Genomic DNA, 20,277 nt, shown 5'->3' on the forward strand with positions numbered 1-20,277 from the left:
ACAAAATAACTTTTCAGTTGTATCCTCTCATTCCATCTCTAGGGTACTAATGGTGGCTGATAGACATATAAGAATATATGTATGTATGTATGTATGTATACCAAATTTATATTTCACTGATAAAGCAATAAAGGGAGACTAGTATAGATCTATTTCAAGCTATTTAGCTCTCATCAGCTAGCCATACCCTTACTTGGATTCGAACTTGGACTGCCTGCATATTAGGCAGTTGTATTAATCTCTGAGCCACAAGTTCTCCTCTCTTCATCAGCTTGACCCAGGGGAGAGATTAAGTGTTTTTCTATTGAGGCACCTTGTCTACGCCAACATGCGGGAGGAAGCAAACTGCTCCCTTTCACCTTTCAGCTCCAATCCAGGAGCCCTCAAGTAGTCACATTCACGACCAACCATTTTTATACTAAATTTATATTTTTCTGATAAAGAAATAAAGGGAGACTAGTATAGATCTATTTCAAGCTATTTAGCTGTAATCAGATATCATATATATATGTTACAACATTACTAAATATTTATTCATAAGAACTACATCATTCTTCAATTAATTCAAAATACCTGGCAGTTGATGACAATGTTGATTATTTTCCTGAAACTGCAGACAGTCATAATTAAGCCATATTCCAACTGAGTTAGGAATGATGCCCAACATTCCTCCTTTGTGCCCAATAAATGGGTGTATAAAATTAGCAACATCTTTAAAAGTGAATTGTCTCTAAGTTTAGTGCCTGAAAACATTTGCTATATACCTTTGGTCATTTTTACTGCAATCTCTTCTGGATGGTTGTAGATATCACCTAACCTAGCTACAACCTTTAAACTAGCTTCTGTTTTCAGCTGTGAGGAAAATGTTGTCCATTGTTGAAATAAAGATCTCCAATCTGCTTCATATGAAAGTGGGAGAATTGTTCTATGTTATATTTTTTTAACCTTATATTGCAAAGTTTCTTGGTCTGTAACCAAGTTAGGTGCAGAACTTTCTTAAAGCCATCTAATGGTTTGGACATGTCTTTCCAATCAAATGTGTAAATAAATTCACTTTTTTAAACAATGCCATAGCTAATATCAATTTTCCATTTTCTCATCATGATTTCCATAAATGGTTAAATGTTATGTGCCCAAATAGTTTCAAAGAGATTGTTTTAAACATATTGCTACATAAATTATGTATTTTATTAGCCACACTTTTTGAAAACAGATTCTTAAAGCAGCCGCTTAATATTGAAGGAAAACAACTACAATTAGAACTTAGTCTTCAGTCCGGAACTTGGTCTTGATTCAGACAGAGGCTCTGTATCAATTCCTTCCAAATTGTTTTTTGTGTGACAACATATCATAATTGCTATTGGGCCTTCAGCTAGATCTTGAACACACTCTGAATCAAAACCATCTATCTGATAGGTAGGTAGGTAGGTAGGTAGGTAGGTAGGTAGGTAGGTAGGTAGGTGGGTGGGTGGGTGGGTGGGTGGGTGGATGGATGGATGGATGGATGGATGGATGGATGGATGGACGGACAGAGGATCCAGTTACTTATTTATATTAAAGTATAAATAATGTCATTCTTCCAATGGCTTTATATCAACATAACTTTTTCCTTTAATTTCATTTTTTTCCCTTCTTGTTGTTATTCAGGCACTTCTGTTATTCAAGTAACAGCGACTGATGCTGATGACTCTAACTATGGCAACAGTGCCAAAATTGTATATAGCATCCTCCAGGGTCAGCCATATTTCTCAGTGGATCCAGACACAGGTTAGAATATCCATTGACTTGCTTTGTTCGGGTTACCTGAGTTTTGCATTGTTCCAGTGATGTATAGGAACTGACAGCTTTAATGGGTTTTTCAGTCTTTTGCACCTTTTGTTTCAAATGATTTATTCAAATACTGTTATATGTGCTTGTTCAGCTGGAATGTTGACTGTTAATTTCAAGTTATGGGGTGGAATATTGTTGGGCAAAAAATTGTTAGTGTCTCTTCTTAGCTTGGGGATAGAGGTAAGCAAACTGAAATTTTTTTCATGGTGTTTTTTCTGGAACAATAGTTTGTCAACTTTGAGACTTCAGCAAATGCCAGCCTTATCAGCCTGTTTAACTGGCTGTGGAAATCATCTCTTAGATAAGCCAAACTGAAAACTTTCCATGAACTACAGGAGAGCAGCTGATCCATCAACTTGGTCCTCTGGCATAATTTGCAAATAGTTTACATGAGCATGGTGAATGTGAAGCTACAGCTGCTGGTTGAATTAAGTTGTGTGAGTTGCAGGACATTTTGGAATAGCTAATGTGCCACAAAAGACCAAAACAAAACAAGATAAAGTCTTCAGCCTCCACATAACCCAGTTCTGAGCCAGGTCACTTAAAAATATAAAACTGCTTTATATATAACGATGTTTTGTGGAAACAAAGTAAGAGAAGTTTGAGTAATAGCAATCTTGGCTTTCACATTTGTGCATTGCTGAGTCAGCATAAAAATAATGAAAAAGATAATGGGGAGAAGGGTAGAACTAGGTGGATAAACATGTGGTCTCTTTCCTTATCGTCTCAGGTCCCATGTTTTATTTTCACCCTGAAAATTAACAGTGATCTAGAAGGAATTGTTCGCATGCAACAAGGACAACAGTACAATGATAAATTGATAAATTGAATTGTGCCATTACAGTTTGCAAATGGTTATTGACACATTTCCTCTCCTCTATGTAATATATAGTACATTAGAATAGTTCTCTTTTCTCATGTGATAGCTTAATATTTATGTAGAGGATTGATTTAAAAAGTGTTTTTATATATAAATCATGCTCCTCTGGGATTTTGGAGAAGATTGTAAATGCTTAGATTATGTCCTCTAAGATTTGCTTTAAAATCTCTCTCTCTCCCCCCCCACTTATCTCTCTTACTTACTGTCTCTTTCACACACAAGCACCCCTTTTATTCTAACATATGTAGCCATTTTAGCCTGTTTTCTGTTTTGCTAGAAAGATAATTACATTGATTTTAATGTCAGGCTAAATAGGATTCCTCTGTTTTTTCCTCACTGTAATATTAAGCTGGATAAATTCACTTTAATACTCTTTTTCATATTTTCTTTTGCCTCTATTCTCTATTTTCCCCCACAAGGTATAATCAAGACTGCTTTGCCAGATATGAGCCGAGAAAATCGAGAACAGTACCAAGTGGTCATCCAAGCCAAGGATATGGGAGGCCAGATGGGTGGATTATCAGGAACTACCACAGTGAACATCACCCTGACTGATGTCAATGACAATCCACCTCGATTCCCTCAGAGTATGAGATATTTAATAATTCTGTTATCTTCAAAAAGTCTCTATATTCATTCACCATCTGTGACAGCATTGCAAGTGAATTGATACTGTAACTATTTAAAGTCATAGCAGAATTAATTTGTGTATATGTCTAAAAAAATCTTGCTTTAAACTAAAGCTTTCAAATTGGGGTATTTTAGTCATAAGAGACTGAACAACTAGGAATGCTTAGAACACAATAATCTTTTCTACTTGTAACATGTTCTACTTGTTAGTGTAGTGAGTGCTATAAAATAGAGATGAGTTCTCAGCTCCACTTGGTTATGCCTGTTTGAGATTTTCTCTATTAGTGACCTGAAATGGAAGGGAAATGTTCCTATTTTCTCAGGTACCAAAAAGTCTTTATGCAATTGTGCTTGATGTTTTAAATATCTTCCAACCCATTTTGTACCTCAAGGGCCCCAATTAATTAGACAGTTTCATGAATTAATCAAGCAGAATGGGTGTTAGAAGTGATGATGTTAGAAAATCATCTCCACTTTCCAGAAGAGTTAGGGGTAACAGTGTATCTGAAACTGCCACTTATAAAAGCTAGAAAAATTAAAAGTAATCAAGGAACAACCAACACAATTAACCTCACCAAAAATTATAATCTTTTTTCTAGTTCATCATCCATTCTTATCACAGGCTCAATGAATATAAATTCATGTGCTAAATAACCAAAACTAAATATAGGCAGTCAACTAATCATAGTATCATATAGGGTATGTAGAGTACTCTACATACTCATACTCATTCATACCCATTCATTCATGACAGTAGACTCATGAATGAATGGGACAACAATGTGTTGTCCTTTCCTGTTTGCTGCATCAAAGAAACTTGTATAATTATGAATGATGCAAAGTATCACTTATATTCCACAGGTTTCAATAATAATAGACTACAGGTAGCCCTCAATTTATGACCTAAATTGAGCCCAGAATTATGGCTGTAAGTCATGGCAGTTATTAAGTCAGGTGCCTACATTTAGATTTCCACATTGAGGTTATTACTTGGAACACAGGGTATCATGGGGTGGGGAAGGCCCCAGGAGGCCTGGCACAGGCCCACTCTGCAGACCTACCCAGCTCATGCATGGCTAACAGGATCTTCCCAATCCTCTAAAACACTCCTCACATTGTTTCCCACTCCACTGGGTCTCACACACTTGGACCTCCCCCACATCTTGCTTCACTCCACTGATGTTTATTGAATATCACCTTTCTCAAGGGGAAGCATCCAAAGCACTGCTCAGCTTTCCTATATAGAAACCATGTGGTAGCATCCCTGTTGTGGTCCGCCAGCAGCCTGCAGACCTGGCAGCGGAGTTGGACAGTGAGGAGGGGGGAGGACAATGGGCCAGTCCTGGAGTCAGGGGAAGGCCCAGACGAGGGCTTTGCATCAGAGGCAGACATGGGCCAGGTCCATCTGGGAGTGATGCGCTGACTCCGGAGCCTCCAGAGGTGGGCAGCAGAGAGGCAGAGGAACAAGAGGAGCCTGTTCCTAGTGCACACATGCGAAGAGCTACCAGAAGGCAAGAGCAGCTGAAGAAAAAAGGACAACTTGGGAGTAAGGCCAGAAGATGATTGGCCACTCCCATAAGGCTTAAACGAGCAGCAACGAGCCATTGGGTTCTTTGTAGAAAAGCAATGTTGATTCCCGTACTTCTTGTCAGCGTCTCTTGAACTTTGTGGGGGTTTTGCCAAGAAAAGCCTTTGGCAGGTTGCCAAAAACATTAAAGGTTGGTGATAAGGCCGATGGACTGGTTATTAAGAATTTTGTTTTGGACTAAGCTGAGAATGAATTAATTCTCAGCTGTTTTTAATAAAATAAGTTTGTTGAGGACTGAATTGTGTTTGGTAATCACTACTTGGGCCTTGGTCACAACAATCCCAGAAGCAGGCATGATTTTGGAAGCAGGCACAGTTCTTGAGTTTTTCTGGAGAATAAAATCACTAATGTGGAGTTAGATGACAGCTGGACCAATCCAATGAGGTGACTGAGGCTGGAATGGGATAACTAACCATGGCCAACTTGCCATGGCCAACTCAGCAGAATTAAACTTGGTTTGGGACAATTCAACAAAATTACATTAATTTTGATGGCACCATGTTCAATAATAATAAAATAAAGTCAATCCAGAAATATAAGAGTTGCAATAATTTTGATGAAAACATGTTCACTAATAATAAAAGCATCTGAATGAAAGGTGCTTTTTCAAGAGGCAACTGGATTTTCTTGTTTTTCGCTTCCCATCCAAGAAGATTCTTCAACTCTGACTGGATGGTGGGAATGGAAGGATTTATATTCCTTGCAGACACTTGGTCATTTGCATTCTTTTAGAGTTGTTGAGGCCACTTGGAGATTTGTCTGTATCCTCGGGGTAACCTGAGTAGTGCAAATGGGTGTGGAGCCTTCTTGGAACTGCTGAAAGGACTGAATTGTGGAGTTGTGCTTTCTGCAGGATATATCCATCCTGTCTTCCTTCACATGTGCAGGCTGTGGGGATGAGTCTGTGTTGTCTACATTTCAAACTGAAGTATGCAGTTTTTCCTGGAAATCTATGCTTATTCCTTTGGGACAACTATGACCTGGATAACTGAGAATCTCCATAGACATTTAGCTATGAACTTTGAGATGAACATCCTTTGAATGGAAATGAATGGATTTCCAGAAGAAATTGCAGACTACAGGACCATTTGTGCTTCAGTTTGAGATGCAGACAACACAGACTCATCACCACAGCCTGTGCCTGTGTCCAACAGAGAAGGGACACAAAACTTCTCCACCCAATGTAATCTATTTTTCTGGATTACTGATCAAGTGCTATGAATTCCTATGCTGATTCATTATTGTTTACCATCTAATTTTCCACTCTTTAAAAAAAAATCAAAAGGGTTGGTTTTCTATATGTTTACAGGATTTTCCATAGAAAACAATTTTGGGAAAGCCAACCCTTTTTTGTAGTTATTTTTACAATCATGGTTTTCACAATAATATGCATCTTCCTTCGTTCCAAGATACTATAGCCTTGCAAAGCATAAGAGGTTACATTGCTTCATGTATAGGTTCCTGTACCTAGAAACAAGGTCAAAATTACTGCAGTTGAGCTATAGGACAGGCTGCATAGCAATGTGATTTCAAAATGCCACATACTGCGGAACATTCTGTCCACTAATTCTAGCCTGAGTTCATTTTTTTAAAACACTTGTGTAATATGTGTATTGATTTTCATTCATCACTTGGGTAAGAGGTCTACTTAAGATGCAGGGATATGATAGGATAATCAATCAAACAAGCTGCTGAACTCAGAGTAAGGTGATATGCTGTAAAATATAAGCTACTTGGTAGCAATATCATAATGAGAATGAAAGCATCATAATGGAAGAAGAAGTGTTTGGTAATGATTTTTCTGCTCTTATTATTTTCTAAAGAACTTATGTGGACAAAAGCAAGCAAGGCCATATAGTAAACCTTCTTCAAAATAAGGTATTTTAATTATCATCTGCTCTAATGTATTTGCAATTCGTCAACAAATAAATAAAAACAACTGTACTGTAAAATTAACATAATATTAAGAAATATTGAATCCCGTCACTTAAGGCTACCATATCTGGGCTGCAAATAGTCAAGAGAACTACTAGATGGGAGCAAAGAGAAAGAGAAAATGATTACTGCCTTTTTATCACTATCTGGACTTTTGCAGCCCGGATAAAATTGCCTTAACTAAATGTTCATGCATTAAATGGCATGAGGTATTTCTGAAGACAACTAAGGCCAGAAATTCTCAAGATTCCATATGTAACATCATATCAATCTGTCAAACAGAATTCTGGGGCCTGCAAAGATAGAAACAAATTTTTGGTTTTGGTTTTTTTGAGGAAGTACATAACTTAATTTCACACTGTCATGAATCAGAACATCTACATCAAGAGTCAGATAACTATAATGTAGTTGAAATCACTCCTTGTTTTTAAATACCACTTTGTTTTAATTACCACCTCTGCCCTAGATGAAAAATAATGGCTTGTGTGAGAATAAATTGGAGGATAAGAAGTGTGGTGGGTGAGGAATTAAACATTAGCGTATACAAAACGTCCACAACTATATTCAAATCAGTCAGATTCACTCAATTAGTCAAATCAACCTTGATTCAATAATCTCTTCCTCTCTTCCCCCTTCCTCCTCCCCCTCTCTCAAGTGTATGTGAATATGGTCAAAATATACCAATTTTCTGATACCAATTTGAGTCTGATCACATGACTCAACATGTGATAGTTGAGAACACATCAAGCTGATTTGGCAATTCAACCCAAAAATACCGATCCATTATTGGATTTAAATATACTGTATGTTTTGCAGGTAATTTGATCAAATCATTTTCAAATTGAACCTTTGAATCCATTATTTTTATGGCTTTATTAAACATAGCTTCCTTCTGCCCATTCTTGTTTTATATTGGCTTTCCCAAAAAAGACTAATTGCCCAAATAAATAAGCCTATGCAGTGTATAATATTCTGTTTATCTCTTAACCAATAAAATATTACAAGAAAAAAAAAATAGAGCAGAAAAAATGGTTGGTATCATTATTTTTGTATATTCCACCTAGGTAGTAGTTAAAAAAAAAATCCCTGAAAGCATATTATGTCATTTTACATTAACTGTGACTCTCAGGTTGCCAAAGTTACATTCCAAGCTTTTCTGTTTACGCAAAAACAACATAATGTGGCTTTGCGTTTTGATCTGATAATTATAGTGTTGTTCTTGCCACTTAAAATTTATCCTGGCTTATTAACTGATGACTGTATCAATATACCTGTGACTGTCTAAGCAATGTGGGAACACAATTAATAAATGCATCCTGATTTGGCAAGTCCTTTTCTCTCTTTCTTCAAGCCTTGATTGTTGGCTAGTTATGAACCTGGATTGTCTGGGCTCCCTGCCTCAGTTTGGATTGGAGCCATTCTGAAAATGCTTCTATTCCCTAATCATCCTATTTATATAGGTTGATATTTCAAAATTGGATAGACACACATACTTCTCCCAAAACTAATTTTTCCACCAACAGAAGACATGGCCAGTGATTATTTTAGATATTAGACATTGGTTTGGAATCACTTAGGACAGTGATGGCTAATCTTTTTGCCATTGCACACCAAAAGTGAGGGGAGTGTGGGGACGGCTTGCACATGTGCGTGCCCACACTCATAATTTTATGTGCCCCATGCATGCGCGCGCAACCCCCACACGCTCACCCTGCTTTTGGCATCTGATGGCACGGTAGGCCCATTTTTTGCTCTCCCCAGGCTCCAGAGCCTCTCTAGGAGCCTGGGGAGGGTAAAAACAGGCTTCCCCACCCCCCTGGATGCCCTCTGGAGGCCAGAAACGACCCATTTGTCAACTTCTGGTGGGACCGGAAGGCCCATTTTTTTCGCCCTCCCCAGGCTCCAGAGCCTTTCTAGGAGCCTGGGAAAGGTGAAAACGGCCTTCCCCACCCCCTGGAGGCCCTCCAGAGGCCAGAAATGGCAAATTTTCCAACTTCTGGTCCCACCTAGAAAGCCTCGGGAGCCTGGGGAAAGCGAAAAATGAGCCTTCCCCACTCCCCAGGTCCTCTGGAGGCAGGAAACAGCCTTTTTCCCTACTTCTGGTGGGCTCAGAAGGCCTGAAAACCAGCTGGCTGGCGCGCGCATGCGTGCCAGAGCTGAGCTCACGTGCTCACCAATATGGTGGCATGTGTGCCATAAGTTCGCCATCACAGACTTAAGAGTTGCTGACCTTGAAATAAGAGTCAGAATGTTAGTGGCAGATAATGGACTGTCAGCAATTATAGAATTTATTTCCCACACAATAGGAAAATATGTTATCTGGAGAGGATTATCATGCAGTTCCTAGTATATCCAATATATCCAGACTCCTGCTATATACTATTTTGCCAGTTAATTTCAGTGTTACTAAACTAAATGGTTTGATTCTATAGGTCAGATTTTTGTGTGCTTATTACTCTCAAAATCTTATTTCAGCAGTACAAAATACCTAAAATGATACCTAAAATGAGTCAATCACTGCCACCAAGCTTCTCCCCCCTCCTATTTATTTCCATCTGGAAGCAGATGAAATATGGGAACTTCCCCACCACTTATTCACATATAAACCACTTCAGATATTACACTAAGAAATTCAAGAACCTGTCTGATGGGCTATAGTTGACCTTATTATGATTTTTGAGTAGTCTACCTGCAAAGTTAACTTGGAAAATAAGCCAGGCATATTTTTGTGTTTGCAGATTATTTTCATCATGCTTTTTCTCCATTTCTATCAAACGTTTTAATTGCTGAAAGAATTTTAGCTCAGCAGTGAAAAGATTTCATAGATATGGAGGAAAAATGACAAAACACGTATCCAAATTATCTAATTCCTTATTTTCAAGAGGATTAGAACAAGTTTAACTTAAAATAAAATAAATACAGAAGAGAATCAGAAGAAAAGTTCAGTTCAACAATATGAATATCTCCTTACCCTTTTCTCTTAAAACATTTTTGTTCAGTCTGTCCAAGGGAACAAGTACCCAAAGAGAACAAACATAGTAAATTATACTTAGCAAACTATAGTGGTTGCTAAATTAAATCATACCACACCAGAGCTTAATGACCATGATTTCTTCTTTATTGTATTATGATAATTTATATGGATGTGTATATCACAGAAAATGGCTGGGATTACCCATCACTCTTGAGTCACAGTATGCTTAATGATGGTTTATTGAATAAAGATAATTGGCTGGAATTTCACAAAATGCTAAATCATAAACCACAATATAGCAACCATAATGTCTGGCTCCATCCAAACCAATTACCTTGATGATTGAAGAAAAAAAATGAACTTTCATTTTGATAGTCTGATAGATGTGACATGATGCCATGATACAAATGACTTGAATTTGCATCATTTGTGAAGTGACATCGTTACAGACATCATAGTTCCCTCTCCCACTCCCCTACGAAGCAACTGACTGCATCTTCATACAAATGCCTTTGGCATCTATCAGCTGCAAAAAGTATACTGTAAGTGAACAGAAATTGGCAAAATTGTAGTGAACAACAGAAGCAATGTATATATGTGGTTATTTGGAAAAAGGCCATTTGCTTCGGTAACAGAAAAATGCTGACAACAGACTTTTTTTCCTAGTGCATATCTGATGTACTGAAAACTGGTAATTGGTACCTTGTATGCTAATTTAATCTCCTCCAAAAGCAGTATTTCTCAACCATGTCAACTTTAAGGTGTCTGGACTTCAGTTCCCAGAATTCCTCAGCCAGCATGCTCACTGAGAATTGTGAGATTGAAGTCCACATATCTTAAAGTTGAGAAATATTACCCTATGGAAAGTTCTTTTCCCATACATAATATATTTATATTTATAATGGTTTTTATATCTCTATTTTTATTATATTATTATCCACATAGAGCAGTAGTAAAATCCAAAAAATCTTACTACCAATTCTGTGGGTGTGGCTTGGTGGGCATGGCAGGGGAAGGATACTGCAAAATCCCCATTCCCGACCCACTCTGGGGCCAGCCAGAAGTGGTATTGCCAGTTTTCTGAACTACTCAAAATTTCCGCTACTGATTCTCCAAACTGGTCAAAATTTCCACTACTGGTTCTCCAGAACCTGTCAGAACCTACTGGATTTCACCCCTGACCTGGAGTCAACCTAAACAGTGAAATGGGTGGTATACAAATTTATTTATTAAATAAATACATACTATCCTGTTAAATGCTGTTATAGAATATGCATAATATTTAGAATAAATTGTTCATTTTATTTTGGGAAGAGGGGAAGAACAGAGTCACTTTTCTTTTAAAAAAACAAAAATCTGTCTTTTGGTGCATCAACATTTCATCAGATTTTCTTGAAGACAGCATGTTCAGTATTTGCCAACATTGATTGAAGGCTGTTTAAATTTAATCCTTGCCCATTGAAATTCAAACTCAAAAACCTGAACGGTGATTACAATAGTTTAAACTGTCATTCATTCAGTATGCGAGCACAAGTTTAATTAAATTTCTGGTGCAAATATATGTAGAAAAATACGGATCGAGGATTCCTATTTATTTTTTTAGCATTCATTAAATTATTCTGCTGTATCTGATAAGTGGCAGTAATTCAGTGTGTATTTACTGTGGGACAGTTTACACTCAGTATGACTTATTTCTGAATAAGCTTTTTCTTTTTTTTTATAAAGTTGGTGCAAGACTTGTACATTAGACAGAATGTGGTGGCAGACTAAAATGATAGAATTCAAACTTACTGCAGTTTTGGCTGCATGTGGGTGATGGGACTCTTATTTCAAGAAAACAATTTCAATGTACAAATGAACATTCGTTTACAACTTGGAATGTCACTACAAAATTAATTAGTCAAGCCTGTAACCATCAGTTAGACTTTAGGATATTGGAAGGAAATTTGTGTGAGTGTTTCTATGGATGGTGTGGGAGGAAAGATTTAAAATAATGGATGACCGATAATAATAATAATAAATATTTGTAGCATAATTAAAGTCTGCAAAGTCTTTAGTTTTTCAGACTTTTGCTCTCCTCCACCTAATGCGTAGAATAAGTCTCTGCCTGATTGCATCAATGTAAATTGTTTGGTAAGAGAACAGAGAGTCTTTGGTGACTTTTAAATGTCTTTCCTATGTTTTAAAGACAAACCCTAAAGACAACTTTAGGCCTCAAGTACTTGTGCAATAAATTCCTCGTGGACCTGCCCTTTATGACAGTTCAACAGCTTCTTAATAATCAGAAAAGTACACAGCAATTTATTACTTCTGTTGACTTTGAACACCATATCTGAAATTGTCAAAAATAGAAATAGGCAAGCTGGAATCCAAGAATTTAAACTTCCATCAGCTCTTGCCACCATAATCAATTATATAAGTTTGTAATACTTATGGTATAAAATAAGCTTTATTGCCTCTTGTGGTGTTACTTCCAAGCAGTACATACTTTTTTTTTTTGCTGCAGTTTTAGAAGGAGCCCCAGTGTCTAGCTAACAAAATTTCTTAAATGAAAAGGATATAATAATCAAGATATATAAAGTCAGACCTTTGATCCATCTACCTGAGAATGGTTTACACTAATTTTCAAAGGTTTTAGAGAGAATCTTCCGAAATCCTGCTTAGAAATGCCAAAAGATTCAACAAAATCCTTTATCATTGAGTTATATAATAAAAAAAACAGAAATATTTTTCTTCTATGACAACAAATGCAGTGTTTACTGTCTGTATTGTGGATCAAAGTCTCCAGGTTGTTTATAAAAAAAATAAGGAGAGACACAGATACAAGTAGTTCTTGACTTACAACCACAATTCAGACCCGAATTTTGATGGAAATTTGAGTCACCATGTGACTGGAATCAATTTTACAACTATTTTTACAGTGATCATGCAGTTGTCAAGCAAATCATGTGGATGTAAAATGAATCATGTGGTCATAATAAATAATAAAATGGATGTTTTTTGGTGGAGAGTACAATCACATGACCATGGGATGCTGCAACCTGTCATAAATATGAGCTGGTGGCCAAGCACCCAAAGTGTGATATTGTAAGCTTGCAGGTGGTACAGCAGTCACAATTTGAGGATTGGTCGTAAGTAACTTGTTTTTAACCAATGGTGGGTTTCAAAATTTTTTACTACCGGTTCTGTGGGCGTGTCTTGGTGGGCATGGCATGGCTTGGTGGGCGTGTCTTGGTGGGCGTGGCAGGGGAAGAATACTGTAAAATCTCCATTCCCTCACCACTCCAGGGGAAGGTAACTGCAAAATACCCATTTCTTCCTGATCAGCTGGGACTTGGGGGGCAGAGAATAAATGGGGGTGGGACCAGTCAGAATTTTTACTACCGATTCTCTGAACTACTCAAAATTTCCGCTACTGGTTTTCCAGAACTGGTCAGAACCTGCTGAAACCCACCTCTGTTCTTAACTCTGTTATAATTTCAAACGTTTGTTAAGTGACCAGTCATAAATTAAGGACTACCTGTAATGAATTTCCATGCAAGCTTTAGAGTCCTTTATCCCAACATTGCAAGCAAGTAATCAGTTTCTAAAAGGGTCCAGGTTCTATGTTGGTATCTTGAAAAATCTTCCTTCAAATGAGCCTATTAGTTTAAGAAGTAGCTACCGTATTATCTATTCACCAACTTTTGTGTAGTCACATTTGGCAAAGCATCCACATAAATCTATGTAACACACTGATATAAATAACTTCATTTATAAATAGCTTTTGTTAGTCACTTAATTTTTTTTAATATCACCTTTCAACCCAGAAGTAGCCTCAAGATACTTTCCTTATGATACTATTATGCTATATTACAATATACAGTAATTAGTCATCCAGTTAAAATGTGCAGTTAAAATTATTCCATTCTTGTGTGTAATTAATATTAGCTATTGAAAATAAGCAAGAGCTCCCAATAGCCAATATCAACAAGTAAGCCAACCTTTTAACTGAATTAAGAAATGTAAGTATTGGTGTTTTGTTTTTTAAAGCTTCCTAAAGCAAGGAGGAGAGAGTTCCTTTACTCTAGAGTTTCACAGAAAGATAATTAATTTGGGAAGACTTGGACCTTGAGTGTTTTCACTGTTAATCCATAATAGCTCATAATACAGAAGTGGTTTACCTGTCAGTTTTCTAAGTAATATACCCATAGCAAACAGAACTATGAGGCAGGTAGATTCCTCAAAGAACAGTTTTATTTGGAGAGATCATATTGGCACAGACTGGTGAAAACCAACTCTGAGAGTTTTCGCAGTTTTCACCTAATTAAAAAGTAAAAGTTTCCCTTTCCCCCAAACAATAAGTCATATTATTCAATCTAGCTGCTAAGCCAGTTGCTAGATAATATCACTTCTTCTCTCCGCATCCACCTGTGTTGGAACATCCTTGGTTCCCAAAAGAAACTGTTTTGTCTTGGCTACAAAACCCCAGCTATCTCTATTCCCCCCCATCCCTATCCCTCAGCTCCAGTGTGTCAACACTGAATCCTCAAAAATGGTCTCAGTCGGGCCAGCTTCAGAGTTGACATTACCATTGCCACCTTCTTCCATATTTTTTTTAGCCCCCTTGCCCTAGTATACCTTGATGGTATACTAATCAATAGCCAGATTTTACCTCGCTTGGTTTTTCAAGAACCTTCACCTAGATGCCACCAAGTTTTCTTTAAGGTGTTCAACGTGACAGTCCAGCTTGCTCTTTAAATGTTACAATGTCTACAATACAGTCATTCGCTTGTTTATTTGTTTATTATTTAATTGCTATAGCAAGTGGTTGTGGGCTGGCAGGATGCCAGCATACAATTGAGTTGAATACTATTTTTACCCTCAAAATGCCCTCCCTCCAAATGTGCCAGTCTTATTAAAATTCTTTGAAACTTGCTCTGAAAATTATAACAGATGTCGTGCCTCAACAACCCTCTGGAGTCATTTCAATTTTAGCTTTGACATTTTTATCCCATGATTGACTACTTTGCAATCTGTTATAAACTTTAAAAATTAATACACATTGACTTTAGAAATTATATTTCAATAGATACACCTGTATACTTTCCAGGGACACTGGATTGGGCCATTAGTACTGCTAAGTATCTACTGTTTACACCTATAATCTAAAACTTATAGGTAACAGATCAAAGAAGATTGTATTCCATCAGCATTCTATTTTCTTTTATAATGTTTATTTCTCCAGTATTAGCTCTGTGTTCAAATTTGCTGGGTTTTATATTTTTCTTGTACTCAGTGAGAAGCTGAGCAACTTGTTTCTGTTGAATTTTTAAAGTCATTTATATAGTTGAATACCTAGGTGCACATCTATATATACACACATAGACACTTATGCTTCTAATTTTTTATTATTATTATTATTTTCCAGGCACATATCAGTTTAGCTCTCTAGAGTCTGCACCGCTTGGAACTTCACTTGGCAGAATAAAAGCCAATGACCCCGATGTGGGTGAAAATGCTGCAATTGAGTACAGCATTGCTGCCGGCGATGGATCTGACATGTTTGATATCATCACTGACAAGGACACACAAGAAGGGATTTTAACAGTCAAAAAGGTTTATTTTCCTCTTTGTCTTTTATTGGACTTGGCACTTCAGGTTTTAGATTTCCTTTTCCAGCTGGAGGATGGATCAGATTTCATGAAAGGTCAACTCCAGAGAAACTAGCAGGTGTTAAGCTTCAAACCTTCCTTCCTTCCTTCCTTCCTTCCTTCCTTCCTTCCTTCCTTCCTTCCTTCCTTCCTTCCTTCCTTCCTTCCTTCTGTTCTTGCTTGTCAGATGCATTGAAATTTGTGGGCATGTAACTTTAGAAGTATTAATGTGAAAGTTCTATTGAACATGTAAAAGAAGTTAAGGTAATTTTGCAAGGGGTATATAACAATTTGCTGTGGCCAACTCGTCACAGCCAACTCACAGGGCAACTCACAGGGCCAAGAGTTACACTAATATCAAAGAAATGATGGAATTGAATCATTAAAAGAGGGAGAAAATGAAATGTGAATGACAAAAATTAAAATATGTTTTTATTTATTTGAAATAATTAAATTGAATTGTTAAATTGTCCTGCAGCGAGTGGTCCATGGCAAGTTGACCGTGGTGAGTTGGCTACAGGGAGTTGACCATGGCAAGTTGGCTGTAGTGAGTTGGCCACAGCGAGTGGACTGTAGCGAGTTGTCCCATTCTAATTTGCAAGCTGGCTGGCTAGCTGAAGTCTACTATTTCCCTTCTAAAGGCTGGAAATACCCAACTGTTTATGTGGTATCCTGAAAATAGGATACAAAGGAAGTCCAGTTTCTAATGAGGTATTTGTCCAGAGATCCCTACTGGATATTTCCCTCTCCCCCTGCCTGGCCTTATAGCACTTATTTCATTGAGTTCTATAAAGATAAATAAAAACAGGAAAAATATGATACAATTCTTGTCAGGAGCACTTGGGTTCTGAAGTTTCCACTTGAGATATTATTATGATAGAATCTGAAAACTCGTGACTTTTTGAAATGTTTTTTTATGGTGTCCACCATACATTATGTCAGCTCTGTTTAAGTAAATGGGGAAATCAGCTGCAGGCCAAAAAAATTTATTGGATAAATTAGAGTTCCAATGAGGAATTGCTGGCTCTAGGCATCTGCTTCACATATCTCTTGATGGCCCATCCACCAGTAGCAGATGGTCTCTGCCGAGAAATCATCTTTAAAAAGAGAGAAAATCTGTCTGTATACCGATCTGCAAATATATATATCTGTTATCCCTAGTGTCAAAGGGTAGTGAATAGGAACAATATGCACCTGGAATGGTGAATATATGTGTGTTTATGCATAAATTACATAAATATTATAAAATGTGGATGCTTTCTTCTGTGAAACCAGTACAGTTCAGGAACAGCTTCACTAGAAGTCCAAATCAAGATTGGTATTACTTCTAGGCTAGATTAACAGAAATAAAAACTATGAAAGAGTTAATTAACAGAATATTTTTCTTGTTGACATATCTTCTTTTCCCATATCTCTCATATTATTAATCAGGACAATACTGCAGTATAACAAACCAGGATAGCATTATAACAGCATGAGAATGGTATGAGAGCTTTCTCTCTTCATGTAATTTTAGTTTCAATCATGTCTTTCATATGAATTAGGTCCCTCAAAAAAAGCCTGAATAGATAATTTTAGTAGAGAAAATTATCCTTTTTATCTTCATCAGGTCTTTTGTGGAGGGGCAGATTTATATTGGTGGAGCCTTTTCCATTTTTAATTCCCTACAATTTGTCATCTTACCTAAGGTAGGCTTCAAGATAATTTAAACCAGAGGCAGGCAATCTGTCTTCCTGATATTTTGGTCTCTCACAGTTCTTTGCTATTAGTAATAATCAACAGACTGATGGAAGTTAATGTTCAAAGTATCTGCAAAGAATTAGATGGACTATTTCTTATTAAAATGTGGTTAATTCAAAGAATTCAAAGTTGGCTGAGCACCAAAGAATTGAGGCCTTTGAACTATAGTGCTGGAGAAGACTCCTGCAAGTCCTTTGGACTGCAAGGTGATCAAACTGGTCAGTCCTAGAGGAGATCAACCCTGACTGCTCTTTAGAAGGCAGATCCTGAAGATGAAACTCAAATATTTTGGCCACCTAATGAGAAGGAAGGACTCACTGGAGAAGAGCCTAATGCTGGGAAAGCTTGAGGGCAAAAGAAGAAGGGGATGACAGAGAACAAGGTGGCTGGATGGAGTCACTGAAGCAGTAGGCATGATCTTAAATGGACTCAAGATGATGGTAGAGGACAGGAAGGCGTGGAGGAACATGGGTCGGATGTCACGATGGGTCGGACACAACTTCTCAACTAACAACAAAATTCAAAGAAGCCTGAAACAGAAACCATGGTTTACATTGAACTTAGTTTTCATTAGCTACAAATGAACCTGGGGGGACTAATTCAGTCCATAGGTCAGATGTAAGAAATCACTTTTATTTTCATTCAAAATTTATCCCAATTCATTACCACATCCCAAAGAAGCAACACAGATAATATTTGTATATATAAACTTTGGATACTTCCACACAGCCTTAGAGCTATTCCTACAACCAGTGATTGTCCTAACAACGGCTGTTGCAGGAATATGCTTCATCAGAGGTGTCAAACTGGCGGCCCACAGGCCAGATGCTTCATGCATAGGCCATGCCCATGCCAGCTCCATGAAGGGAAAAAACATTGCAAAAGTCACGTGAGGGCAACCTGATGCTGCATGTTTGATACCCATGTAGTTCATTAAAACTTTAATTATAACTCTTGACATGTGTTGCCTACTTTGTTTATTCACAGGGAGATAAAAGGCAGGGGAAATCCAACTGTTGTGGCTGGTAAAAGATTCTGTAGCTATGTGCAAGGACATTGTTAAGGTGTTAGGCTAGGCCCAAGGAGAGCTGGGTTCAAAGTTCAGCCATTGGAGCTCCCTGATTTATTTTCTTTAAACTTTCTTTCTTTCTTTCTTTTTAGGGTATCTACAATCCAACTACTAGTCCTTATAACCCATTAACTCTTTCTCCATAAATTTGTTTTGAACTTCCATCCTCCATCCTTTTCTTGACATGACCAAATAATCCCGATGAATATAATTCCCTTTTGTATGCAGCACCACATTCATTCAGTACCTAGTCATTCTTGATTAGTCTTCTTGTTTCTTATTTCTTAGGTACCAAAGTCCCATTACATTTCACTTGTTTCCATTGCCATTCTTCTCCTCAGGATTCATTTTTGGCCCTACCGAACAAGGATCTGCCTTATATTCAATATTTCTCATCATTATTGTAACCTTCAATAATTGTCTCAGTCTTTCTTATAAACCAACCAGTCATGCTTTTAATTTGCATCCATTCCTTTACCATGTCTGCATGTGAAAAGATTTGCACTTAAACCATGCATTCAAAACAAGTGAATCATTTTCGAAGAAGTTAATCACCAAAAATCAGTATCCTGATGCATTGTTGGTTCTTCAAATGGCCCATTCATTTTTTTTCTATATGGTCTTGCCTCATCCCCAGCTAGCTTTTTTTGCCACCTAATAAAATATTTTCTTCCTGTTCTGCATTAATTTAAAATCTTGCCCAATTTCTCTTCCCCCAAGTCATCGCTGCTTCTTACATTATTACAATTCTCTGTAATGAAATATAAAAGTATCACTAATCTATGGTTTCCTATTTTTCTCATACATACACAACAGTCTGTTGGGCAACAGTTCCTACTTCCTGAATTATTTCTTCCAAATTTAACCTACATCTTCATTTTCATGCTATGATTTATTAGTTCCATTTCAGAAGATTCAACTACCTCAGTATCAGTCTGTTTTATGTTTCCATTTTCTCTTGGTTTCAGTGTGATAAAACTTTTCTATTATCTTTCTTTTAGTGCATCCATCAGTTGATACTATTTATCATTTATTCCCTTTATATTCCAAGTCATAATCTTCCATATGATATGGCCATTCCTAAATGGCCTGTGGATATTGACTTCTGTTGCCCATCATGACTTTGATCAATCAAGGCTTTCACATAAAACTTTTTAGAAGTATTGCCCTTACTTATACGTGTATTATATGGCACATTTCCTGCTAACTGAATAGTAATATTTTCAAATCTCAGTCCATTGTAGCCAGAATGTCTTATTGCAACGAAGTCCAGTTTTACCCCAAGCATACCTCCATGCATTTAATTTATACATCCCACAATCAGCTACAAGATGTTTGTCTTATTCAGTATGAGCTATGATAGTTAACCATGAAAGCCAATATACAGTTGCCCATATTTCACCTGTTTACTAACAGTTGCCCATATTTCACCTGTCTACTAACATGTACTCTTCAGCATCTAGTGCTTTGTTTTTTTAAATTTAAGCTTGTAAAAAAAAAAAGTCTGTTACTTATATTGCAGTATATCCTTAGAGAAACTGCTGAGTCGAGATTAATTTGAAATGATTTTTGAAAGATTCATACCAAAGAAGAACAATTTCTGGCTGACCTACATTTAGCATTCATTTTTGAAGGACTCCTTTGGAATAAGTGTAATTCTGATTTACCCAACCAACAGCAATTTAACCATTGATCTCAGTGAGATGCAGATTGAACCTAATGATTCATGCCAAATGTAGCATGTTTCAGCACTTTTGAAATGAAACACTGATTTGTATTGATTGATAGAATGAGCCCAGAATGATATAGCATTGCAACAGACAAAGTTCAATAGATAAAGTAACTGCATTGTTTCAAAGTTCTAAATGCAATCACAAACTCCCTTCTGTTGTTTTCAATGGAACTGATTGTTGAAATAACTATACAAATTGTATATGAGCTTGGGATGCTCATGTATATGTAAAAACTTTCTATGGTGTGTTATCTCACTGATTCATA

The 20,277-nt window shown here is 37.0% G+C and overlaps 1 protein-coding gene across 2 annotated transcripts in view; it reads left to right on the forward strand.

Annotated features, from left to right (window-relative positions):
• CDH9 (cadherin 9) overlaps positions 1-20,277 on the forward strand; it is a 129,642-nt gene that overhangs the window by 67,291 nt on the left and 42,074 nt on the right. Inside the window, exons 3-5 of one of the 2 annotated variants that reach the window (XM_070942574.1) lie at positions 1,648-1,767; positions 3,130-3,297; positions 15,248-15,435. In XM_070942574.1, coding sequence (XP_070798675.1) covers positions 1,648-1,767; positions 3,130-3,297; positions 15,248-15,435 — 476 coding nt within the window. The remainder of the gene's footprint in view (positions 1-1,647; positions 1,768-3,129; positions 3,298-15,247; positions 15,436-20,277) is intronic. The other variant, XM_070942575.1, reaches the window with a different exon arrangement.

This window comes from Pituophis catenifer, unplaced genomic scaffold (assembly GCF_029215685.1).
Source record: "Pituophis catenifer annectens isolate HBS135680 unplaced genomic scaffold, rPitCat1.0.hap2 SCAF_3, whole genome shotgun sequence".
NCBI lineage: Eukaryota > Metazoa > Chordata > Lepidosauria > Squamata > Colubridae > Pituophis > Pituophis catenifer.